This window comes from Pristis pectinata, chromosome 1, assembly GCF_009764475.1.
Source record: "Pristis pectinata isolate sPriPec2 chromosome 1, sPriPec2.1.pri, whole genome shotgun sequence".
NCBI lineage: Eukaryota > Metazoa > Chordata > Chondrichthyes > Rhinopristiformes > Pristidae > Pristis > Pristis pectinata.
This window is the reverse complement of record NC_067405.1, coordinates 137,424,749-137,448,509: the sequence shown is the minus strand read 5'-3', so window position 1 is coordinate 137,448,509 and position 23,761 is coordinate 137,424,749. Positions and strand designations below refer to the sequence as shown.

At 44.5% G+C, this 23,761-nt stretch overlaps 1 protein-coding gene across 1 annotated transcript in view; it reads right to left on the bottom strand.

Moving 5' to 3' along the window:
• Positions 1-23,761, bottom strand: part of syndig1l (synapse differentiation inducing 1-like) — a 132,786-nt gene that overhangs the window by 62,519 nt on the left and 46,506 nt on the right. The window contains exon 2 of the mRNA XM_052027809.1: positions 12,463-13,043. Within this exon, the coding sequence (XP_051883769.1) occupies positions 12,463-12,897 (435 nt within the window). The 5' untranslated portion in view covers positions 12,898-13,043. The remainder of the gene's footprint in view (positions 1-12,462; positions 13,044-23,761) is intronic.

Here is a 23,761-nt window from a genome sequence, read left to right as displayed (position 1 = left end):
ACTTGGAGTACTGTGTCCAGTTCTGGTCTCCTCATTATAGGAAGGATGTGGAAGCATTGGAAAGGGTGCAGAGGAGATTTACCAGGATGCTGCCTGGATTGGAGAGTATGGATTATGAGGAGGGACTAAGGGAGCGAGGGCTTTACTTATTGGAGAGAAGGAGGATGAGAGGAGACATGAGAGGTATACAAAATATTAAGAGGAATAGATAGAGTGGACAGCCAGCGCCTCTTTCCCAGGGCACCAATGGTTAATACAAGAGGACATGGCTTTAGAGTAATGGGTGGGAAGTTCAGGGGGATATCAGAGGGAGGTTTTTCACCCAGAGAGTGATTGGTGCATGGAATGTGCTGCCTGGGGTGGTGGTGGAGGCTGATACATTGGTGAAGTTCAAGAGGTTGTTAGATAAGCATATGGAGGAATAGGGGGATATGTGGGAGGAAGGGGTTAATTAGTCAGGTGTGGTTTAAAGGTCGGCACAACATGGTGGGCCAAAGGGCCTGTATTGTGCTGTATTGTTCTATGGTTCTATGGATCTAAATCCTGGAACTCCCGACCCAACAACTCTGTGGGAGTACCTTCACCAGGAGGACTGCAGCAGTTCAATAAGGCAGCTCACCACCACCCCTCTCAAAAGCAGTCTGGATCAACAGAAAATGTTGACCTTGTCAGTACTGCACAGATCCAGAAAATTGAAAAAAAGACCTTGACTGAATTGATAGACTTTTAGATGTTAAGGAAACCAAGGGATATTGGGTTCGTACAGTGAAGTGGTGCTGGGGTAAATTTAACCATGGTGGGACAGGCACGAGGGGTCAGATGGCCTACTGCTACGTCTTTCACCCTTAGCTGCTCTTCGAAATGACTCAGCAAGCCAATCAGTTCAATAAGTTAGGATACACAATAAATGCTGACTGTGGCAGGGACATCTAATCCCATGAATGAATAAGAAAAAAAAATCAATGAGCTTCCGTGTGATACTTATTTTTCTTAAATATATTCTGTAATTATTTTTTCATGCTGTCAAATGAACAGGGATAAATTCAGCTGAGATGATCACAAACATAAAACTGACAGCAACAATGGGTAATTTTAGGTGAGGCTGCTCAATTTGTACACACTGGGTATTGTTCAATTTACACCATAAAACCCCCACAATGTGCTTTTCCCCCCAAAGTATCAGCAATGATGGTTAAACCAAAACTTCTAATGCAATGATCTTCATGCTTCTTTCAACCTCAGCCAACTGTCAAAAGTCCAATTTCACACCAATTATGCAGCGCAATGATTTATTCTGTTCATCTTCCCTGTTACATCTTTCACAGGGTCAAGGAATGATTTGTCTCCCTGTATAATGAAAAGAACAGCACATGAGCTTGACACGAGCACACTCTGTCGCAAAACCCTGAACAGAATGAGAACTGGCTCCTCAGATACTGGGTGAAGGGGAGGTTTGAATGGAATGGTATAAATCATTGGAATCATAAATGGAAGGTTTGGAGGTTTACAAAGGAATCTCACTTTCAGGACAAGATCATTGGAAAGTTATTGCCATACTATTGACTCTCCTGGGTCTGTTTTTCCCTCCAATCACTGAAAAGAGAAAGATAAAACTAAAACTAAAACTAAAGGGAGCATAAACAAGTGCTCAATTTGTTGGAATTATGTATCTGACTGAAGACAAGTTACAGCTTAGGAATTAGCTCCAAGCTTTTATGATTGCATCTGCTACTTTCTGTGTACAAGGAAATAAAGATACAACCTATGAATTTAATGCTAACTTATTAGGAGAAACAATAAGAAAATGCTTATAAAATAAGATATCTTTATTAGTCATATGTACATCGAAATACATAGTGAAATACATCTTTTACGTAGAGTGTTCTGGGGGCAGCCCGCAAGTGTCGCCACGCTTCCGGCGCCAACATAGCACGCCCACAATTTCCTAACCCGTACGTCTTTGGAATGTGGGAGGAAACCGGAGCACCCGGAGGAAACCCACGCAGACATGGGGAGAATATACAAACTCCTTACAGACAGCAGCCGGAATTGAACCTGGGTTGCTGGCGCTATAAAGCGTTACGCTAACCGCTACACTACCGTGACTGCCCTTTGAAAAGCAATTTGAAAAGCAAGTTTCTCATGCCTCCCTTGGTCTCCACCTCCTGCTGAAAATTGCTTCAGCAATTTAACCAACAAGTCAGTTAAATGTAGGGAAGACACTCAATCTGGAATGCAAGAATATTAATTGTGACCCTCGATCAGGTAGAAAAGAGGTAGACTGAGCTCTGACTGTGATATATCTTCAGTTAAAAGCCATTCTCCTAGTTTCAGATTGGTACACAGAGAACCTAGAACAGTACGGCACAGGAACAGGCCCTTCGGCCCATGATGTCTGCACCGAACACGTCGCCAAATTAAACTAAATCTCTTTTGATAAAACAGAGAATAATGGTGCTATAATGGTGTAATGGTGGCAATTTTGGCTTTGGGATAAAAGTCAAGGTTTGAAGGACCCACTCCGAGCACTCAGACTGACACTGCAGTGGAATACAGAGGGTGTACTGCAAGATGGCAGTTTCCAGAAGAGATATTAAACCAAGTTCCATCCTGTTTTCTTAGGAGGTAAAATACCCTGGAGTCAGAACATGGGTGTCATAGAAATTATTTATTTTCAAGTGCAGTGGAGTTATGACAATCTAGAGAGCACCACTAGAATGGGTGATGGATACAGGTTTAATTGTAACACTGGAAAAGTCATTAGATTTTCAAGGGGAAAATTATAGGGCAATGGGGGATGAGTAAAGGATGAAGAATTGGATTATTTCGATAGCTCTTTCAGTAACCTGTTTATACTGAATCATTCTAAAATCAAAACAGAAAATGTTGGAAATCCTCAGTAGCTCAAGTACTTTCGTGGAGAGAAAGAGAGAAACGGACGATGTTGCCAAAGAATTGTTTCAATTTCAGATTTCCTTAAGCTGCAGCAGTTTGCTTCTCAATGATTCATATGTGGGGGGCTTCATTGCCAATAAACCAGGAGAAAAGATGCCATTTTATCTTCTGTGTCGTTCTGGCTAAGTGCTGCCAGCATTCCCAAGCTAACAGACAGAAACAACAGGAACTTCAACCTAGCTTTCCACAGGAGCAATTCACCGCTAGTGTTTACAACCTGCATCTGACACAAGCAATGAAACATACTCACAGCTGATAATGCTGTGGAAGTGCTCGATTTGCCCTTGTCATGTTCTGTATTATGGCAGGAAGATTTGAGAGGTGCTGCTTTGTATTCTGTCAACATTGCTGATTTGCACTGACAGACAAGATTAAGAGATTACTTTGCCCTTGAAGCCTTTTTAGAAAACTAGAACATTTATATGGTAATTTTTTTTATATCTTTCCAGATCATAGGAAAAACACGACCAAGCTTTTGATGGTTGTTAAGTCTGCATTTTATTTCACAGCTGTAACCCTCACATTTGTCTCCATCCATTTACAAGATGACTTCTTCATTATTAATTTTGTGTAAGGAAGAACATTAAAAAAAGCCTGCATGGAGATGGGGCGGCGCGGGGGTGGATTCAGGGATCTCTGGGTCAGTTCCATTTAACTGAGGACTTTGTCGGGACGAGACTGACATCTGTCTGTTTAAATGGGACAGAAAACCGTCTCTTAAAAATTAACGAACCTCCAAAATGAAATTTCAAGCATGCGTGGCTGGCAAATGTGCACTTCTTGAGATTGTGTTTCTTCAGCAGTGGTGCTAATGCTTTAACTCTTCTCAAAACGGTTAACAAGTCACTTCACCAGCAGAAATGTCATATGGAAGAGCATGCCTCAAAGTAAGTGGCGGTCTCGTACGGTAAGCATCACACAGTACGCGAGGAGAAAGACAACCTGCTTCCAATCACCTCTGTGTTCCAAGGCTGCAAGTCAGTGCACTACAGAGTAAATACAATCCCTCTGATAGCTGAAGACTCTGTAGATGATGTAAAGTATTTATCTAATGTACAGTAGGCCAGGTTATAAAATTAAGGCAACGAATCGAACAGCACAGCACAGGAAAAGGCTCTTCAGCCCACGATGTGGTGCTGAACTAATGAAGCTAATGACACCTAATCCCTTCTGTATGTACATAGTCCCAATTCCTCTGGTCTCTGCATATTCATGTACCTATCTAAGAGCCTCTTGAATGCCTCTATGGTATCTGCCTCCACTACTACCCCTGGCAGCCCATTCAAGGCACCCACCACCCTGTGTGTAAAAAACTTTCCCCCTCTCACCTTAAATGCATGCCCTCTAGTGTTGGACATTTTGACTCTAGGAGAAGAGATAACAGCTGTCTACTCTGTCTATGCCTCTCAGAATTTTATAAACTTCTATCAGGTCTCCCCTCAGCCTCCACTGTTCCAATTGTCATACTGGCTATCCCTACACTGTGCTGTTTGCTTCTTGATGATTCTGGGCAAGAAACTAGGAGTGTTGAAGCTTGGAGACACAAGAGACTGCAGATGCTGGAATCTGGAGCAACAAACAATCTGCTAGAGGAACTCAGCGGGTTGAGCAGCGTCTGTGGGAGCAAAGGAATTGTCGACTTTTCGGGTCGAAACCCTGCATCAGGACCCAATATGTTGACAATTCCTTTCCTCCCACAGATGGTGCTTGACCCCCTGAGTTCCTCCAGCAGATTGTTTGTTGCTCAAGAATTGAAGCCTGTTTGCTGCCTGTGTTGTTCTCACCAAAGCACAACCTGTGTCCCAAGCTCAGTCAGAAACAACCACAATTTCTATCTAGTTTTCTATAGGAGCAATTCATCGCTGATGTTTACAGCCCGCATTTGATGCATAACATGAAACATACTCAATGCCGTGGATGTTTACTGCATCTCAGCAGTGACGTGACTAAAATGGAGAAGTTTCCTGGCATTCAGAAATGGCAGAGGATAGCAATCTGCTGGCAGAGCTTGGATACTGGTTAAAGCCCTATTGGGGTGCACCTTGGGTACCCCATCCACCTCCATCCACACTATAGTTAATACCCCAGGTGCCCGAGAACGCTGCTCAGGAATATTCACAGTCCAGTGAGGCACAGTCATGTAGACAGGGACGGATTTAGCTCCGGCACCTTGGGGCAGGGCTGTCCAGCAGATTTTTTTTTCCAAGAAGAAGGGCCAACTGGAACATCCTGGTAGAAGAGCTGATGTTCCATTCCATTTCATGTCACTGCTTGTGACCCGGGACCTGTGAGTGTATGCATTCCACATGTCATTTGCCCACAGGAGCCAGACTGAAGACCCAGAAGGGTACTACCCAATCAGTTTTATAAGTTAACATCCCATCGAGTTGAGATCTTACTCAATGTGATGGAATTTCTAGACCACTATATTTTCGCAGCCTGGGAAAAGCAGGGATTATCCATAGATTGAGGATCATCCCGATGACTGGACTGGGAGACGAATTTTGGATGGTGGGTACTCTCTTACCCAGTGAAATAGGGAGAGTCCTGTTTAATGCAGGACAGCAACCCGGGTTCAATTCAGTCCGCTGTCTGTAAGGAGTTTGTATTCTTCCTGTATCTGCATGGGTTTCCTCTGGGTGCTCCGGTTTCCTCCCACATTCCAAAGGTGTACAGGTCAGGAGCTGAGGGCATGGTATTTTGGTGCCGGAAGAGTGGCAACACTTACGGGCTACCCCCAGCACATTCTCAGTAATGCAAAAAAAACACATTTCACTGTGTGTTTCAATGTACATGTGACTTATAAATAAATATCTTATCTAATGCAGGATTGTTGGTGACCCTGTCTTGGAAAAGGGTTCCAATTAGCATCATCTTCTGAGGGAGAGTATTCACTCTCTAATGTATTGCAGCCTTTGAACACAGAGGTGTTTGGAAGCTGGTTGTGTTGCTCCTGCCGTACACAGGGGACAACAGTTTCTGCTGAATCCAAGCACAAACCCATGAGCAACACATAGTTATCCTCAACCTACGGAAAGTCCTTGCTTTTCGGAGGCCGTGAAAATATAATGGTCTAGAAATTCCATCACATTGAGCAAGGTCTCAATTCGATAGGATGTTAGTTTATAAAACCGATTGGGTAGTACCCTTCTGGGTCTTCAGTCTGGCTCCTGTGGGCAAACGACATGCGGAATGCATACACTCACAGGTCCCGGGTCACGGGCAGTGACATGAAATGGAATGGAACACTACTGCTGAAACCATTTTGGGCCAAATTCTCCCAGTATAAAGGAGGAGTAAATGACTCAGGTCTTGACACAAATATTGACCCAGGTCTTAAATGGAACCTCATGACCACTATGTTAGTTAATGGTTCTGGGTTGCAACTGGGGAGACTGAGAGGTACTTTGCCCTCTGCACAGACTCTTGATTGGGTTTCCATCGACAGTGGTCATCCTTCCCTCCCTACTGTCAATATCGACCCTACCTCCACCCTATCAATGACTCTACTATCTCTCTCCCACCTCCCTGAGCAGTGCCCCAACCATGCCACACTGTTTCCTTAATACACTCTACACCCATCACCTCCTTGATCAACATTCCCCCCACTCACAAACCCATTCCCAATGACAACAACCTTTCCCTCAATTTCAGCAAAACAAAAGAGCTGGTCATTGACTTCAGGAAGGAAGGCAGTGTACATGCACCTGTCTACATCAACGGTGCTGAGGTTGAGAGGGTTGAGAGCCTTAAGTTCTTAGGAGTGACCATCACCAATAGCCTGTCCTGGTCCAACCACATAGACGCCACAGCCAAGAAAGCTCACCAGTGCCTCTACTTCCTCAGGAAGCTAAAGAAATTGGGCATGTCCCCTTTGACATTCACCAACTTTTATCGATGCACCATAGAAAGCATCCTATCTTGATGCATCACGGCTTGGTACGGCAACTGCTCTGCCTGGGACCACAGGAAACTGCAGAGAATTGTGGACACAGCCCAGCGCGTCAAGGAAACCAGCCTCCCCTCCATGGACTCTGTCTATACTTCTTGCTGCCTTGGTCACCAGTGACCTTCTCTCTCCTCCCTCCTCCCATCAGGCAAAAGATACAAAAGCTTGAAAGCATGTACCACCAGGCTCAAGGACAGCCTCTATCCTGCTGTTATAAGAATATTGAACGGTTCCTTAGTACGATAAGATGGACTCTTGACCTCACTAACTATCTTGTTATGACCTTGCATCTTGTTGTCTACCTGCACTGCCTCTGTAGTTGTGACATTTTACTCTGCATTCTGTATTGTTTTACCTTGTACTACCTCAGTGCACTGTGTGATGAATTGATCTGTATGAATGGTATGCAAGACAAGTTTTTTTTACTGTACCTTGGTACAAGTGACAATAGTAAACCAATTCCAATCATCTTACTTTTACCTCACCAGACCCCCACTCCACCACACACACACACACACACACACACACACACACACACACACACACACACACACACACACACACACACACACACACACACACACACAGCTTGCAAAGCTCATTCCCCTGCCCAATCTACATTTTCCCATCAATTCTCTTCTCCCATCCACCCCCATTCCCAATCCTCTTCCTTAACAGTCTCCACTCTCTGCAATGGTGCTGGGTTAAAGGACAGGCCTCTTGAGTGAATTGCATCGTGCGCAATACCTTGGGCCTGTACTCAATACAAAATCATTGCCCAATGGCCTCAGGAAGGCCCAAACTACTCTCCAGCCGATGAAGCATTTCTAAAAAGCAATCCCTGTCATCCTGCAGCAACCAGCTATTGCACGCTCCCTTTTCTCATTTGCCTCAGTAATGTACCTGCCCATATTTACACAGGGGAAACATGCAGGGTCACATAGCACAGAAACAGGCTCTTTGGCCAATCATGTTCCATGCTGACAGTCAGGTACCCACATACACAGGGGAACACATGCCTGATGGCAATTTTGGTGGAAAAAGAACAAAATTTGTATCAGCGACTTGCAGCAATTTTCCCACTCCTCAGTGTAGTTCTCCAGTGTTATCCAACAGAAAGTTTGGACCACAAATCTACGGCTGTGGTGTCAACAAACTTGGTACAAAGGACATGAAAAACCCTCTAAAGCTGCCCTCGGTGGGGATGGGTGTGGGGGTGAGAGGGGCAGTGTGCTTCTTCTTCAATGAATCTTTTCTGCGGAGATCTTACCATTGAATAGATAAACAAGCCATCCAATTTTTCTTTTAACACACATCCCATGAACAATCGACCAGCTAAGCAAGCAAGGATTTGTGTTGGCTGGGGCATGAGGAGAAGCCCTTTCCTGTGTTAGGCACCAGGGCAGCGGATGAGGCCTTGGTTCAAGGTCTCCTCTGCAGATGGCAGGTCCAACAAATCAGTGGCTATCAAAGATTGGCTGCCAAACCTTGGAGAGGGCATCAATTATTGGACCACACTTGCCCTGCGACTGCCATTTTAAGATGGCCTGGAACTGCTCCCAGGGCTAACTGGGCCTGTCCCATCCTCCCTGCCACTGTAAACGTGACCTAATTGACCTTGGTAAGGTTTCTGCATAGAACCGCAGAGATGTACAACATAGACACAGGCCCTTCAGCCCACCACATCATCCCCATCTGTACTATTCCCACTTGCCTTCATTAATTCCATTTCCCTCTATGCCTTACTTATTGAAGCACCTGTCCAGATGCCTCTTAAATGTTGTTACTGTTCCTGCCTCCACCACCTCCCCTGGCAGCTCATTCCAGACACCGACTACTCTGTGTGTGAAAAATTTACCCCTCAGATCCCCTTTAAACACCCTCCCTCTCACCTTAAACCTAAGCCCTCTGGTTTTAGACTCCTCTATGATGGGAAACAGATTATAGCTATCTACCCGGTCTATGCCTCTCATAATTTTGTGTACCTCTATCACATCGTCTCTCAGCCTCCTTTGCTCCAGAGAAACCGGACCCAACCTCTCCAATCTCTTGCTATAACTCAAGCCCTCCAATCCAGGCAACATCCTTGTGAACCTTCTCAGTACCATCTCTGGTGTAATCATATCCTTCCTGCAGTGTGGTGACCTGAAGTGCACACAAAACACCAGGTGTGGTCAAACCAACGTTCTGTACAACTGTAACATGATGTCCCAATTCTTATACTCAGTGTCTCAGCTGATAAAGGCAGGCATGCCAAATGCCTTCTTCACCACCCTGTCTACCCATGTTGACACCACCTGGGAACCACATGCCTGTACCCCTCAGTCTCTCTGTCCAACAATGCTCTCCAGGGCCCTGTCATTCACTGTGTATGTCCCCCCATGGTTTAATTTCCCAAAATACATCACTTTGCACTTGTCCAAGTTAAATTTCATCTGCCATTGCCTTGCTCATTTTCCCAGTTGATCTATACCCTGTTGTAACCTTCGACAACCTTTTTCGTTATCCACTATCTCACCAATGTTGGTGTCATCTGCAGCTGAAGAGAAAAATATCTATTCTGATGAGTTCGCAAGGACAGCCAGCAGATCCTGCAGCTGGGTTACTCAAGAGAAGAAAAGAAAAAAGCTTGCATTTCTACCATGCTTTTCACACCCCTAAGATGGCCCGAGGCACTGCACAGTCAGCGAACAGCAGTCCCTGTTGTCCTGATGGAACCAGGCCAACCAACCTGGTGCTCTGTGTAAATGAACACTCCAGGCCTATAGTTCCCAAGAGGGATGTGTGCCTACAGCGAACACCAAAATATTACAGAGGTCCAGAGGCATTCCTATTACAGTTATTGTACTTAGAAAGTTCACAACAAAATTACAGTTAGCATGTCAGTTGTCCTAGCTGTCCCTGGGAATCACCAGGACAATTCCCAACTGCTTAAAATGGCGTGGCTCTGGTGTTATGGGGAGGGATGCATATTTTTCCGTATGTGAGGGTTTCATTCACAATACCACTGGTCCAGGGCACCGAGCACATTTGTCCTCAGCTCCATTACTCACCTTGAAGCTGAAAAGGTAGCGTTGCATTACTCACACTCCCTTTAAAAGTGATTAAAAGGTGTTTCAGAAAGTTAATTGGCAGGAGACAGGGAGCTGACTGGCAAGTACTTTCTGACAAACTTCTTCTCCACATTATCTGTAAAGGTGAGGTGTGGAATGTGCATCCTCTGCCACGTAGGGAGGTGTGGGCACTTCCAGTGACTCGGCAAGCAGGAAGTGTCTCCGGCTGCAGCAGCTTGGACTCCAGGTCTTGGGAGCCGGAGCAGCATTTGGGGTCAATGCGGTGCATCCATAAGGTGGAGACCTTCATGGACAGCATGCTTAGAACACAAGAAGATCAGCATATAAGAAATAGGTGCAGGGGTGGGACACACAGCCCATCAGACCTGCTCTGCCATTCATTACGAGCATGACTGATCTTCTGCCTCAGTGCTATTTTCCAGCATTATCCCAATAACCTTTGATCCCTGAGTGCCCTGGAATCTATCAGTCTTCTGTTTAGAATGGAAATGATGGCTCAGCTTCCACAGCCCTTGAGGTTAGAGCAGTTCAAAGGCTCTCCATCCTCTGAGTGAAGACATTTCTCATCTCTGTCCTGAATAGCCTACCCTGGGAAACTGGAGGTTTATGAAAATAAGACACTTCAGGCAGAGTTTGGTGAAGTGGAACTCACTACCTGCAAGGGTGGGTTAGAGACAGCTGGGACTTTCCAAAGGGAATTGGATAATCCTGTGAGGGAAAATAATTTGAAGGGCTGTGAAAATGAGGGCAGGAATGGGACTGAATGGATGGATCTACAAAGGGCTGGTCCAGACTGCATGGGCTGAACAGCCTCTACTTTTACCACAGTGACTCCGTAATTCTATGACTTGCAATCTGCTGGGCTGCACTACCCTGACTGAGCATTATGCAACTGTACATCCAACATTACTCTGTTTAATTAGAGTCAACAACCTATCAATGATTCAGACGGGAGAAGAACGGATATAGATAACACTCCTTATTCTCATGGGAAGCAATAAAACAAATAAGGTTTAACATTGAAAAAATAATTGCTTATGCTATCAGTCAGATGCCAATGCTGTCCGGAGAGAGGCCATTTTACATGTTGAAGGTCTACAAAATTATAGTCGTAGATTATATATAGTTATAAAATTATATGTTGCACAGTTTCATGTTGAGTTGTTTGCAATTTCATGTGATCCTTACAACCTACCACTTGGCTGCATGCCAGAGTTACACAGCACCGAAAGGGTTCCTTCAGCTCACATTGGTGCTGACCAAGCATCCGTTTACTCAGATCCCATTTCATCCTTCCCACATTGGCACCAATTCCCCCCACGTTCCACCACACCCCACAAACCGGGAGCAACTTACAGAAGTAAATTACCCTACCAACCCGCATGTCTTTGGGATATGGGAGGAAACTGGAGCATCCAGGGGAAACCCACGCAGTCACAGGGAGGACGTGCAAGTTCCACATGGACAGCACTGGAGAACAGGATGAAACTCGGGTCACTGTGGCTGTAAGGCGCCACTTGTGCCATAGTGCTGCCCCGATTAATGAGAGACAGTACAAGTACTGGGGTGGAGGAGAGAAGGGCGTGCCCTGGCACATCCTTTGTGCATGACAGGAGTCTCAGCACCACAGCCTGCTGCCCCTGAGCTGGCTTCACAGGGGATGGGACACATACAAACATACACACAAACATATACATATATACACACACACATACAAACTGTATATACACACACACAAACGTATACACACACACTAACACACATACAAACATATATACACACACAAACATACACACAAATGCACACACAAACATATACACACAGACACACATACATATACACAGACACACACACACTCACAAACATATACACATCCACACACACTCAGACACACACAGAAACATATACATATACACACACACTCACACACACAAACACACACATATACAGACACACATATACACACATGCAAACTGTATATACACACACAAATGTACACACACACACACAAACATATATACAAACATACACACAACACACACACAAACATATACACACACAGAAACACCATACATATACACAGACACACACACAAACATGTACACACACTCAGACACACACACACACATATACACATACACACACACTCAGACACACACATAAACATACACACAGGCACACATATACAGACTCAGATATACACAAACATACATAGACACACACACACATATACGCAGATACACAGGCACTTTTACACACAAACACAGACAAATACACAAACACAACATCATGGGCCGAAGGGCCTGTCCTGGGCTGTAATATTCTATGTTCTAAACATGCACAGACACACTGAAGAGCTGTATTCTGACCTTCTCCCTATCTCCCAATGAATTCCTCCCCGTCAGCTGAAACAGCTGAACAGTTTTACACATTCGAGAGCTCCAAGAGTAAAACAAATCCTTTGAAATAAAGGCACGTCTCTACCTCACAGTCATGGAACTCCTCCTCTTCCACCTCATAGGAGACAGTCTGAATTGTTACATCGTTCTCTGTGTACTCCACAAGTTTAGACTCCGAATGGTCAGGGTATTCAATAGTCAAGTTCTTCCTCTCAGTGAACGTCGTCTCACAGCTCTCGTTCCTGTAATCCTTCGCACTCTCCTTCGCTTCGTCCTTGTACAAAATAAAATTGGGCCGGTAAAATGCCTCCACAGCCAGGTGCAGGGAACTGGCGTCCAGGAGTTGCCGGGTGAAGTTGGCCTTGGGTTTGTTCTTGCTTGAATTATTACTCACAAAATAGCTCAAGAGTTTTTCCTTGTAGTGCCGCTCTTCGTTATAATCCTCCTGGAAACCATAATCGCCTCCAACGTGTTGGTTCTTCTCCAGCAGAGGGTTCTGAAGCTCTGTTAGGTTTTCCATTCTGTTGTCAGTTGGGGGCTGAGGGTGGGTGACGGAGAGGGGGGGTAGGGGGAGAGAAGTCAGAGTCCTGCCTGGCGTTGGAGTGAGGATGATGGATTGAGCCCCTGGGAGGTGTCAGGCACTGGAGATGATCACTGGCCTGTGGCCTGTAAAGAGAGACAACAGTGGTTACTTGGGCTGACATCTTAGGGAATCCAGCGAACACTGGGCTCTTCTCCCACAGCGCTGGGCTGCGTGCGTTTGAAGATTCAGGTTCGTTTACATATACACCAGGGTGCAGTGAAATCCCTTGCTCATGTGAATCTCAGTGTGAGCAGTGCACATTGTAATAATAAATACAACAGACGTCCATAACACGATGAGAGGCATAGATGGACTAGACAGCCAGTATCTTTTCCCCTGCGTCTAATACTAGAGAGCATACATTTAAGGTGAGGGGTGGGGGGGAAGCTCAAAGGACATTTTTTCCCCCACAGAGAGTGGTGTGGACCTGGAATGTGCTGCCGGGGTGCAGGGAAGGCCGATACAATAGAGGCGTTGAATACAATGGGCACATGAATATGCAGAGAATGGAGGGATTCTGGACCCACAAGGGAATCTGGAGCAATACACAAAAAGTGCTGGAGGAACTCAGCAGGTCAGGCAGCATCTATGGAGGGGAATAAACAGTCGACGTTTCAGGTGGAGACCCTTCAGGACCATGTGCAGGCAGAAGGGATTAAAGTCATTAGGCATCATTAGCTTAATGAGTTCGGCACAAGGCAGGGCTGGACTATGTTCTGTACTAAATACAACAACGGAATGGTGCAAAGTGCGGTGGAGCAAACTGCCAAAAGAACTGCTGAGCTGGTATCACTGAAGGGGTAGAATGAGGGGTTGGAAAACGAGGCAGCACCACCGGGATGGGGGTGTGAAGAGGTGATTGGTTCAGAACTCTGACAACAGTGGGGGAAGGAGTTGTTCTTGTGTCCGGTGGATGGGCTTTCAAGCTCCGTGGTCCTCAACACACTTAAAGCCCCAGTTTGTGCTTGGCTTAGTCAGAAACCGGGCAACAACGTCTCTGATGGGTGACACCGCAGTGTTTTAAGTCCAGATCTTCCTAAAATGGGGAAAACATACTGCAGATGCTGGTAATCTGAAATAAAACCAAAAAATGCTGGAGACACTCAGGTCAGGCAGCATCTGTGGAGAGAGAAACAGTGTTAAAATCCTAAAAGATGACGCGGTTCCTATAACCGCATTCCCAGAGGATGAATAGCAGGAGGCATCTCTCCCCAGTGTACTGACCCCCGGGCACCAACACTGAACTGCCCAATTGTGAAGCTCGGCCCTCTTGTCCCAGGACGACTCCACCGGAGCGAGCGAAATTCTCGCCCTTATTACATCCCCTCGTCCCCTGCTCTCAGTCAGATGCCGTTCAGGGGAACCAGCCCCCAGTTGTTTTATTCTGGTGATGGGTGTGGAAGGTCGACTTTGATCTTCGCTCGCTGCCGCTTTACATTTACACCTTGCGCCTGAGTTTGCATCGATCGGGCCAGCTCCCGCCGAGTTCACGGGAGAGGGGTCACCCAAAGCAAGAAGGAAAATCGATCAGATTTAGCTTAAGCAGTGGCTGTAATGAAACGCAGATCAGTTCTCGGGGACTCCGAAGGGATAACGCCGCCGGACTAGAGCAGTAAAACTGCTTGCGCGCCTCTGAATTCATCGGCCACGGATGTTTAAACAGGGATCCAGTGCACGGATCTCTGGTGCTAAACAAGTTTCAAGACCGACTGACCATCGCAGTCCCAACGCCTTCCTCGCAACATTTGTTCCAAAGAACAACAGCTCTCACACTCGGTGCCGGCCAGAGACAGATCAAAGGTGACAGGTCCCAACTGCACGGGCTCACGGTTCCAGCGAGCATTGGGACAAACCCGTGCAGGAGCCCGAGTTCCCCATTTGGGGTAGGATCACTGATATAGCCAGTGCCGTTCCCTCCCGCACCCACTCCCCGGATACTTTAGGGATTGTTACATAAACACTGTTGAATTTACTTAACATTGGAGCACAATTCGCACACCAGATACATATCTGGAGACACGAGAGACTACAGATGCTGCAATTCGGAACAACATAGAAGATGCTGGAGGAAATCAGCGGGTCAGACAGCATCTGTGGAGGGAAATGGATAGTCGACGTTTGGGGTCGAGACCCCTCATTTGATACATATTTAACTTGCAAATGTTTTCAACATCCCAATCTGCAAATTGTTTCTCAATGCTCCCTAAATTCATCAGCCCTTTCACAAGCGCACTCCGCTAGGCTTTTCATCAACTCGATGAAGTTAATGCACTGACCCAGGGGAAGGTCTGAACTATTGGCTGAGATACACAAGCCGAATCCCATCCCGGCACTTGGGGAGTTTGGTTTAAATCCAAGTAAATCTGCAATAAAAAGTTAGCCTCAGCTGTGGCGACCGTGAGGCTCATTAAAAATATAATTTACTGATGTCCTTGAAAGAAGGAATTCTGCTGTCCTTACCTGATCTGCGTTATACGTGATTCCAGACCATGCAACATAGTTGACTCTCTGTTGCCCTTAGAAATGACGTGGCAAGCCAGTCGGTTCAGGGCTAATTCGGGATGGCTAATTAATGGCGATCCTGCCAAGGGCATTCAGCTTCAATAAATAAATGAAACTTCACCCTGTTCAGGTTCTTGCACCAGTTTGTTTGAATATATAGAATTTCGAGAGGGAGAGGTATTTCCTTCCAGCCTCAGCACTCTCACTGATGGGTTACCGGTTTTAATTTCACCCAAGAGACTTGAGTAGATAGGCTGATGATCTCAGCACACTGAAAGGTTACCATCTTTTGGATGAGGCATTAAACAGAGGACTAATTTGCCCTCTCCATGTATTAATGATCTCTCAGCACCACCTGTGAAGATCAGGTGAATTGTCCCTGCCCAATATTTTACCCCCCAAGCAACACTGACGAGGTGGTCTCTCATTTCACAGCCCTTTGTGCTAGTTGCAAAATTGCTGCACGGTTTCCTACCAAGTAATCACACCTAAAGGCAATCAAGTAGATGGACTGTATAAATCCAAACTCTTCTTCTCCCTTCGGCATATGATTGAGTAACAACATGTACAACGTGTGTTTAAGCTGTGATCGTTATAAACCAGGTTTGAGGCAACAGGGTGTCACACACTTCATCACAGGCTAAATCCAAGCTCCTTTGCACTGCCTCGAGCCCAACATGTGGGCAAATGCCTAAGCCCCATCACTCCTTGGTGGACCAGGAAGACCAAAAATTAAGTTACAGGAGAAACATTCCTCCATCCAGAACTCATCCATCCCAATTTAACCTGCTCGATGTCCCAGGCTGCTTGGAAGGGTGGGCTTCACTGGACAACTGTAAGTTCCTTGACTCATGATACATTAGTGAAGGTCACTGATGGAATCTGATTGGAATCTCCAAACAACTATATGTATTTCACAAGCAGGACAGTCAGGATCCCCACCATCTGGGTCATGTCTTTTCTTGCTGCTACTGTACAGAAGCCTGAAGTCCCACAACCACCGGATTCAGGAACAGCTACTTTTACAACCATCTGGTTCTTGAACCGACCTGCACAACCCTAACCTACCTCAGCAATGGAACACAACGGACCACCTCTTGCACTACCAAGGAGTTGTCTTCGATTGCGTTTTGTTTTGCACTAAGGTCTTTCTTTATGGTATAATTTTATATATCATTTATGTATAATTTAAATTCTGTGTTTTCTGTACCAATGTGCCTGTGATGCTGCTGCAAGTTTTTCATTGTACCTGTACCTCACCATACTCGTGAACATGACAATAAACTCAACTTGACCATCAAACATCTCCATCAGATATTTTAACAATAAGTTTCTTTTTAATCATTATTTCCTGTGGGACTACTATAGTTATAGGGCTGCCTCCAGATGAGAGCCCATCAGAGATTTAAAATTAAAACCCCAATAGGCAGCCCATTACCACTGAAAGAGGTCATTTGCTAGGACAAATTATGGTTAGAGTCATAGTAATACAGACTGGAACTGGGCCCTTCAGCCCAACTCATCAACGTCAACCTTGGTGCCCATCAAGCAAGACCCATTCGCCCAAGTTTGGCTCATATCCCTCTTATTCACGTACTTATCCAAAAGCCTTTTAAATGTTGTTACTGTATCCGCCTCAATCACTTTCTCTGGCAGCTCCTTCCATATACGCACCACCCTTTTCATGAAGAAGTTGCCCCTCAGGTCCCTTTTAAATCTTTCCCCGCTCATCTTAAAACTATGCCCTCTAGTTTTTAGCTCCCCTTCCCTGGGAAAAAGACTATGCGAGTTCACCCTATCTCTACCTCTCATGATTTTATGCACATCTATAAGGTCACCCCTCAGTCTCCTATGTTCCAAGGAATAAAGTCCTAGCCTGCCCAACCTCTCCCTAAACTCAGGCACTTGAGTCCTGGTAACATCCTTATAAGTCTTCCCCGCAGTCTTTCCAGTTTAATGATGTCTTTCCATTAACATGGCAAACAAAACTGTACACAATAATCCAAATGTGGTCCCACCAACATCTTGTACAAGTGCAATGTAACATCCCAATTCCTATCCTCAATGCCTTGACTGAAGAAGGCCAGCATGCCAAATGCATTCTTCAGCACCCTGTGGTGCCACCTTCAGCCAACAATCTTTGACTTCCCAAAATACAACACCTCACACTTACCCAAACTGAAAGCCATTTGCTGATCCTCAGCCCACTTACCCAGCTGATCAAGATCCCCCGGTAATTTTTGATAACTTTCTTCACCGTCTACGATACCACCTATTTTAGTGTCATCTGCAAGCTTACTGACCATGGGTGGGAGAACATGGGGGTGATTGGGAAGAGGGGCATGGCTCAAAAGGTCCTTCTGCCCAAGATGGTGTTATTCTAGTAAAGAACTATGAGAGAAGTCCGAGGAATTTTTGGCAAGACTTCATAAGACTTCATCCTCAATAAAGAAATCCGTAGCAATCTGCTTGACAGAATGGATTAATCTCCAGCTGTGTGAAGGGTAAATCTATGCTATGCATGGGAATGTTTCCTTGCTTAGGAAATCATGACTCGGATGATTGATGCAACTTTAACTGCAATATTATTTCATTTCTATTGATCAGTCTCAGGAGCACCGAGCAATGGCACACCAAGAGAATGTTAATCAAGGTTAAAGCCACCAGAGCTGTCGATGTCACTTGCTGTTATCACACTCGGGAGATGGGAGACCTCCGTCACCTTTGGCATTTTTACTTCCAGAACAGCAAGAGCAGGACAATCTTCCTTATGTTTTATGATAAAACATAACAGTTTCACATGGTCCTGGATATTGGGAATCCACTTCAAGTGAAGGGTTGCGAGGAAGGGGGGAGTCATTGGATCAGAAACACAGGATAATTCAGTTGCCATTTTAAAGCCATGTGCCCTGTCTATACTCTTAGGTCCTACTTTGATTTGATATTCTCATAATAAAATGGAAGCAGTTTGAAAAGGTGTTGATCAGAGAAGTTGCTGTGAAATATAGGATGACAAGAGTGAAAACTATGAATCATAAAAAAAAGTATGATGCAGGAGGTGACCACTCAGCCCACTGACTCCATGCTGGTCACAGCTCTTCAAGCACACATCCAAGTACCATTTAATGTGATGACGGTTTCTGCCTCTCTCACCCTATCAGGGGGTGTGTTCCTGTCCCCTATCACCCTCTGGGTGAAAAGTGATTCCTCATCTCCCCTCTCACCCTTCCACAAATTACTTTAAATTTTTTACCCCTAGTTTTTGACTCCTCTGTGAAAGGGAAATAGGTCCTGCCCTCTTACGCTATGCAATCCTCTCACAATTTATACATCTCTGTTCGGTCTCCACTCAGCCTCTTTTTTTCCAAAGAAGACAACCTCAGATGTAATCTTTTCTCATAGGTTCAATTTTCCAAACTTCTGATAACTTATGCCCCTTAGTAAGGGGAGCATTTGATAGATACACCATCACAACTGTGAATGTTGAGACCCTCCTTTACCAGTACATCGTGACTTCAGTCTGTACCATTGACAAAATGCAGCAACCTGCAAAGGTTTCTTTGACAGCAGTTCTCAAACCCATGACCTCTTCCTCCAACAAAGACAACAAGCTGATGGGAATGCAGCCAACTCGAAGTTCCCATTTTATATGTACATATATATATGTATAGACACACAGACACACACACAGACACACACACACACACACACACACACACACACACACACACACACACACACACACACACACACACACACACACACACACACACACACCCTTATACTTAGCATTGGGATCCCCATTTACTTTACATTAATTTCATTCACTCATGGATCATTTTTGCTCTCACAAGGCTGATGCTCATACACATGACTAACACAACAGGAGATGGTGTAGATTAATCAGCTGCAGTGGGTTCAATGATCTTCCTACATATCTGACTGTCTCAGAGTGTGTCTACATATGAAAATACTGACATTGCATTTAATTTGTTCTGCTTTTTTATCTGGAGGCTATTTCATAGATTCCTAGGGAACTGGTTTAAGATCCTCACCCAGACCAGTCACTTAGACAGTAATGATCTTTTGACATCAGAGGGTCTAATGCTGTGACGTATTTGATTGAACTGTATATGTTGGAGCCTGCGTTCATTGCATCTCTGAGTGGATCATGTTTCACAAATTAATGTGCTCTGCAATAACATCTTGCCTGAAGGTCTTTCATAACTGAGTACACTGAAAATAGACACAGAGGGAAGATATTTAAAGTTTGCCTGTTGATATAGGTTCCAGATTCACACTTCTATTCCCATGTTTCTTTCCCTTCATTGACTTTGCTTTTTATCCCTTATTGACTCCTCTGCCCACTGCCTTGCTTTTTTTCTCCAGTTGTTCAGCTCTCTTCATCCTTCCTCCTCACCTGCTGCCCTCCCTCTGGTCTAACAGCTTCCTCCAGGACACCTCTTACACCCTCACCTACCCCATCCTCCTCTCTCATCTCCCTTTCATCCCAATGTACCCATTGGGGACTTCTTGTCAATCTCCTTCCCATCCTACTCACCCCTGTTGTCATTGTCCTAATCCTGTTTATTCACATCACTGTGATCTAAAGCTCGTGATGTCAATGGCAAAAAAAAACAGTATATGACCTCTTGGCTCTACCCTCCTGCAAGGTTTCAAGCCCTTTCAGAAGTTCGTGGATGACCAGACTTGGCTTTTAAATCTCACTGGAATAAGGCACCTGAATACAATGGGATGTACTAGAGGACATCCAGGAGGGAATTGTGTCTTGAGGTTCCTTCTGAGAGAGGCACCATGCAGCAGCCCAAGGGCTGAAGCTCCAAACTCTTCAGGAATGAGACAATTTCAGCTTGAGCATAAGTATGCAAATCATTCTGTTTTCTACAAAGTAAAGTAGGTTTCAGTTGGATTTTGTTTGATTACATGCAGCCCGCTGAGAGGGAAAAGACTTTCAAATGTTCAAATAAAGTTTTCAACAGCTCTACTGTTCATGTAAATATCTTACAGGGGGATGTGATCAGCATGGAATGTGTCAATGTCCTTCTCATGTCAATGTACTTGCACCACAGTTTAATGTGTGCTAATACTGGGTACCAAGTAATCCTACTGGTAGTTAATTTCATGCCAATTAATGCCATAGAAAGGATAAAATAAAACTAGATATATGTGGCAATTGGGAAGATGATGTTCTACACCTGAAGCATGTAAAATGCCAATATTGACACTTCCCACTTCTGTCCATGAATCATCCCAAGGTAATTTATTGACACTGTAAGATTAATTCCAACAATCAAATTGATTTTATTTGTGAGTACCATGCAGAATTCCATGGATCAAACCTACTCCATTCACTAATACCTCAGAATCCAATGGACCAAACCTACTCTCTTCCGTATACAGAATTCCAATGAACTAAATCTTTCAATTCACTAACACCCCAAAATCTGACAGAGCAAAGTATTCCCTTCAATAACACTATGCAGAATTCCAATGGACCAAACTTGTCTCCTTCACTAAATAATATAGAATTCCAATGGATCAAACCTATTCTACTGGTGAAGAAGGCATTTGGCACACTGGCCTTCATCAGTCAGGGCATAGAGTATAGAAGTTGGGATGTTATGTTGCAATTGTACAAGATGTTGGTGAGGCTGCATTTGGAATACTGTGTTCAATCTTGGTCACCCTGTTATAGGAAAGATGCCATTAAGCTGGAAAGAGTGTAGAGGAGATTTACAACGATGTTGTCAGGACTCGAGGGACTGAGTTATGGAGAGAGGTTGAGCAGATTGGGACTTCTTTAATAGGAGTGTAGGAGAATGAGGGGTAATCTTATAAAGGTGTATAAAATTAGGAGGGGCATAGATAGGGTGAATGAAATACAGTCTTTTTCCCAGGGTTGAGGAATCAGGAACTAGAGGACAAATGTTTAAGGTGAGAGGGGAGAGATTTAATAGAAACCTGAGGAGCAACATTTTTCCACCCAGAGAGTGGTCAGTATGTGGAATGAGTTGCCAGAGGAAATAGTTGAGGCAGGTACATTAACAACATTTAACAGGTACCTGGACAGGTGCATGGATAGGAAAGGTTTAGAGGGATATGGGCCAAACACAGGCATATGGGATAAGCTTAGATGAAAATATTGGTCAGCATGGACCAGTTAGGCTGAAGGGCCTGCTTCCATGCTATATGACTTTATAAATTTATTCACTAATACTGCACGGAATTCTTATGGATAAAATCTGCACCAGTTATTATCTGTGCAGAATTCCAACCGACTGATGTCCTTTTAACTAATGATGAAATCTATTTCATTCAAAAGCATTCCAATGGACTAATTAAAAATTATTTGTTTTACATAATCTCAGCAGACCATATTTCCCTGACACTCCAATTCATTAGAATACCAACCCCTAACTAAGAGTATGCATCACAATCCTGCAAACCTTATTTGTCATGATTGACCTCTTAGCTCAATTCCATCTTTCCACTCTCAATTCTCTCAGTGTCCAAAAATCTCTTGACATTTGTCTTCTATCAACTCAACATCTGACCCTCCTGAAGGTGAGAATTCTACAGATTCAGATCCTTTATCTTCGGCCAAAATGACCACTTCCTTGTCCTGAGGCCAATGATCTCTGGTTCTAGACTCTCCATCCGTGAGAAATTTCCAACTTCCACTCTGAAAAGCCCTATAAGAATTTCATCTGATTTGTATGATCACCTCTCATTCTTCTATTCTCAAGTTTTGGCTTCCTTGTAGGACAGCTTCCTCATCCCAGGAATCAAAATAGTGATTCTTTTTTGTGCTCCCTGTAAGGCAAATAAATCCTTCCTTAGATAAGGTGACAAAAATTGCACTTGCTACTCTTGGTGAGGTCACATCAAGGCCCTATACAAATGTATCACAACCTACACTGTAAGTTCCATGTTATAAAGGCAACATGCTCCATTTGTTTTCCAAATTGTTGCTCCACCAAAATGCTAAATTGGGTGCAAAAACACCAACGTTCCTCTAAACACCTTCATTTTCCAGCTTATTAGTACTTAAAGAAGAATCTGCTTTTCTATTTTCCTATCTACAGGTTCTCCAGATCACCACAGGCTTCCGTTCCTGAGAAATGTTCATAACCCGAACAGTTTGCAAGTTGGAAATGCAGCCGCTGGCAATATATTTAGATGAAAACTAAGGCCAACTGGGGTAACGTGCAGTAAAACTAGGGCATTTGACTCAACCATTCGGATTTCTCTGCAAGGTGCAATGATATTGCTGCAAGCTGAGTTCCCACATGGCAGAAGATGCCTGCAGCCCCGCAGCAGCCGGCAAATCCATCCCGTTGGCCTTTCCAAACTCTTGTTCATACATACGGCTGTACACATCAGGCGCTTGTAACCCAAGGAGGACCTGTAACTGCATGTTCACATTTCACCATATTATGTTGCTTTTATCATCTTCTTACTTAATCAATGAACCCTCTATCCTCCTGCAGACTCTTTGCACCTCCTTAGAGTTTACTTTCCCATTTACTTTTGCTTGTGGCACCTGTTTACTGGCTGCCATTGTGAAAATGACCTTTTTAGCTCTTATTCTCCATTTACTATTAATCTATGCCAATAAATCCAATGACCCTAATCTTCGTCTCTTGTGATATTTTTTCAAATGCTCTAGGAAAATCCAAATACACTTATATTCACTGATTCATACCTACCTGGCCCACTTGTTATAATTTCATATGAACCAATTCATCAAACATGATTTCCTCTTTATAAATCAACACTGACTCTGCCCAATCATATTACGATTGTTTAACACACATAGTAGGTCCTAGCATTTTTCCTATTACTTATGTCAAACAAGCAGCCCTGTTTTCACTTTCCCTCAGCTCTAGAATGGTGGTGCCATAGAACCATAGAACCATAGAACAATACAGCACAATACAGACCCTTCGGCCCACCATGTTGTGCCGCCCTTCAAACCACACCTAAGACTATCTAACCCCTTCCTCCTACTTATCCCTCTAACTTAAATTCCTCCATACGCTTATCTAACAATCTCTCGAACTTCACCAACATTCCTGCCTCCACCACCACCCCAGGCAGCGCATTCCATGCACCAGCCACTCTCTGGGTGAAAAACCTCCCTCTGACATCTCCCTTGAACTTCCCACCCATACCTTAAAGCCACATCCTCTTGTTTTGAGCATTGGTGCCCTGGGAAAGAGGCGCTGGCTGTCCACTCTATCTATTCCTCTTAATATCTTTTATGCCTCTATCATGT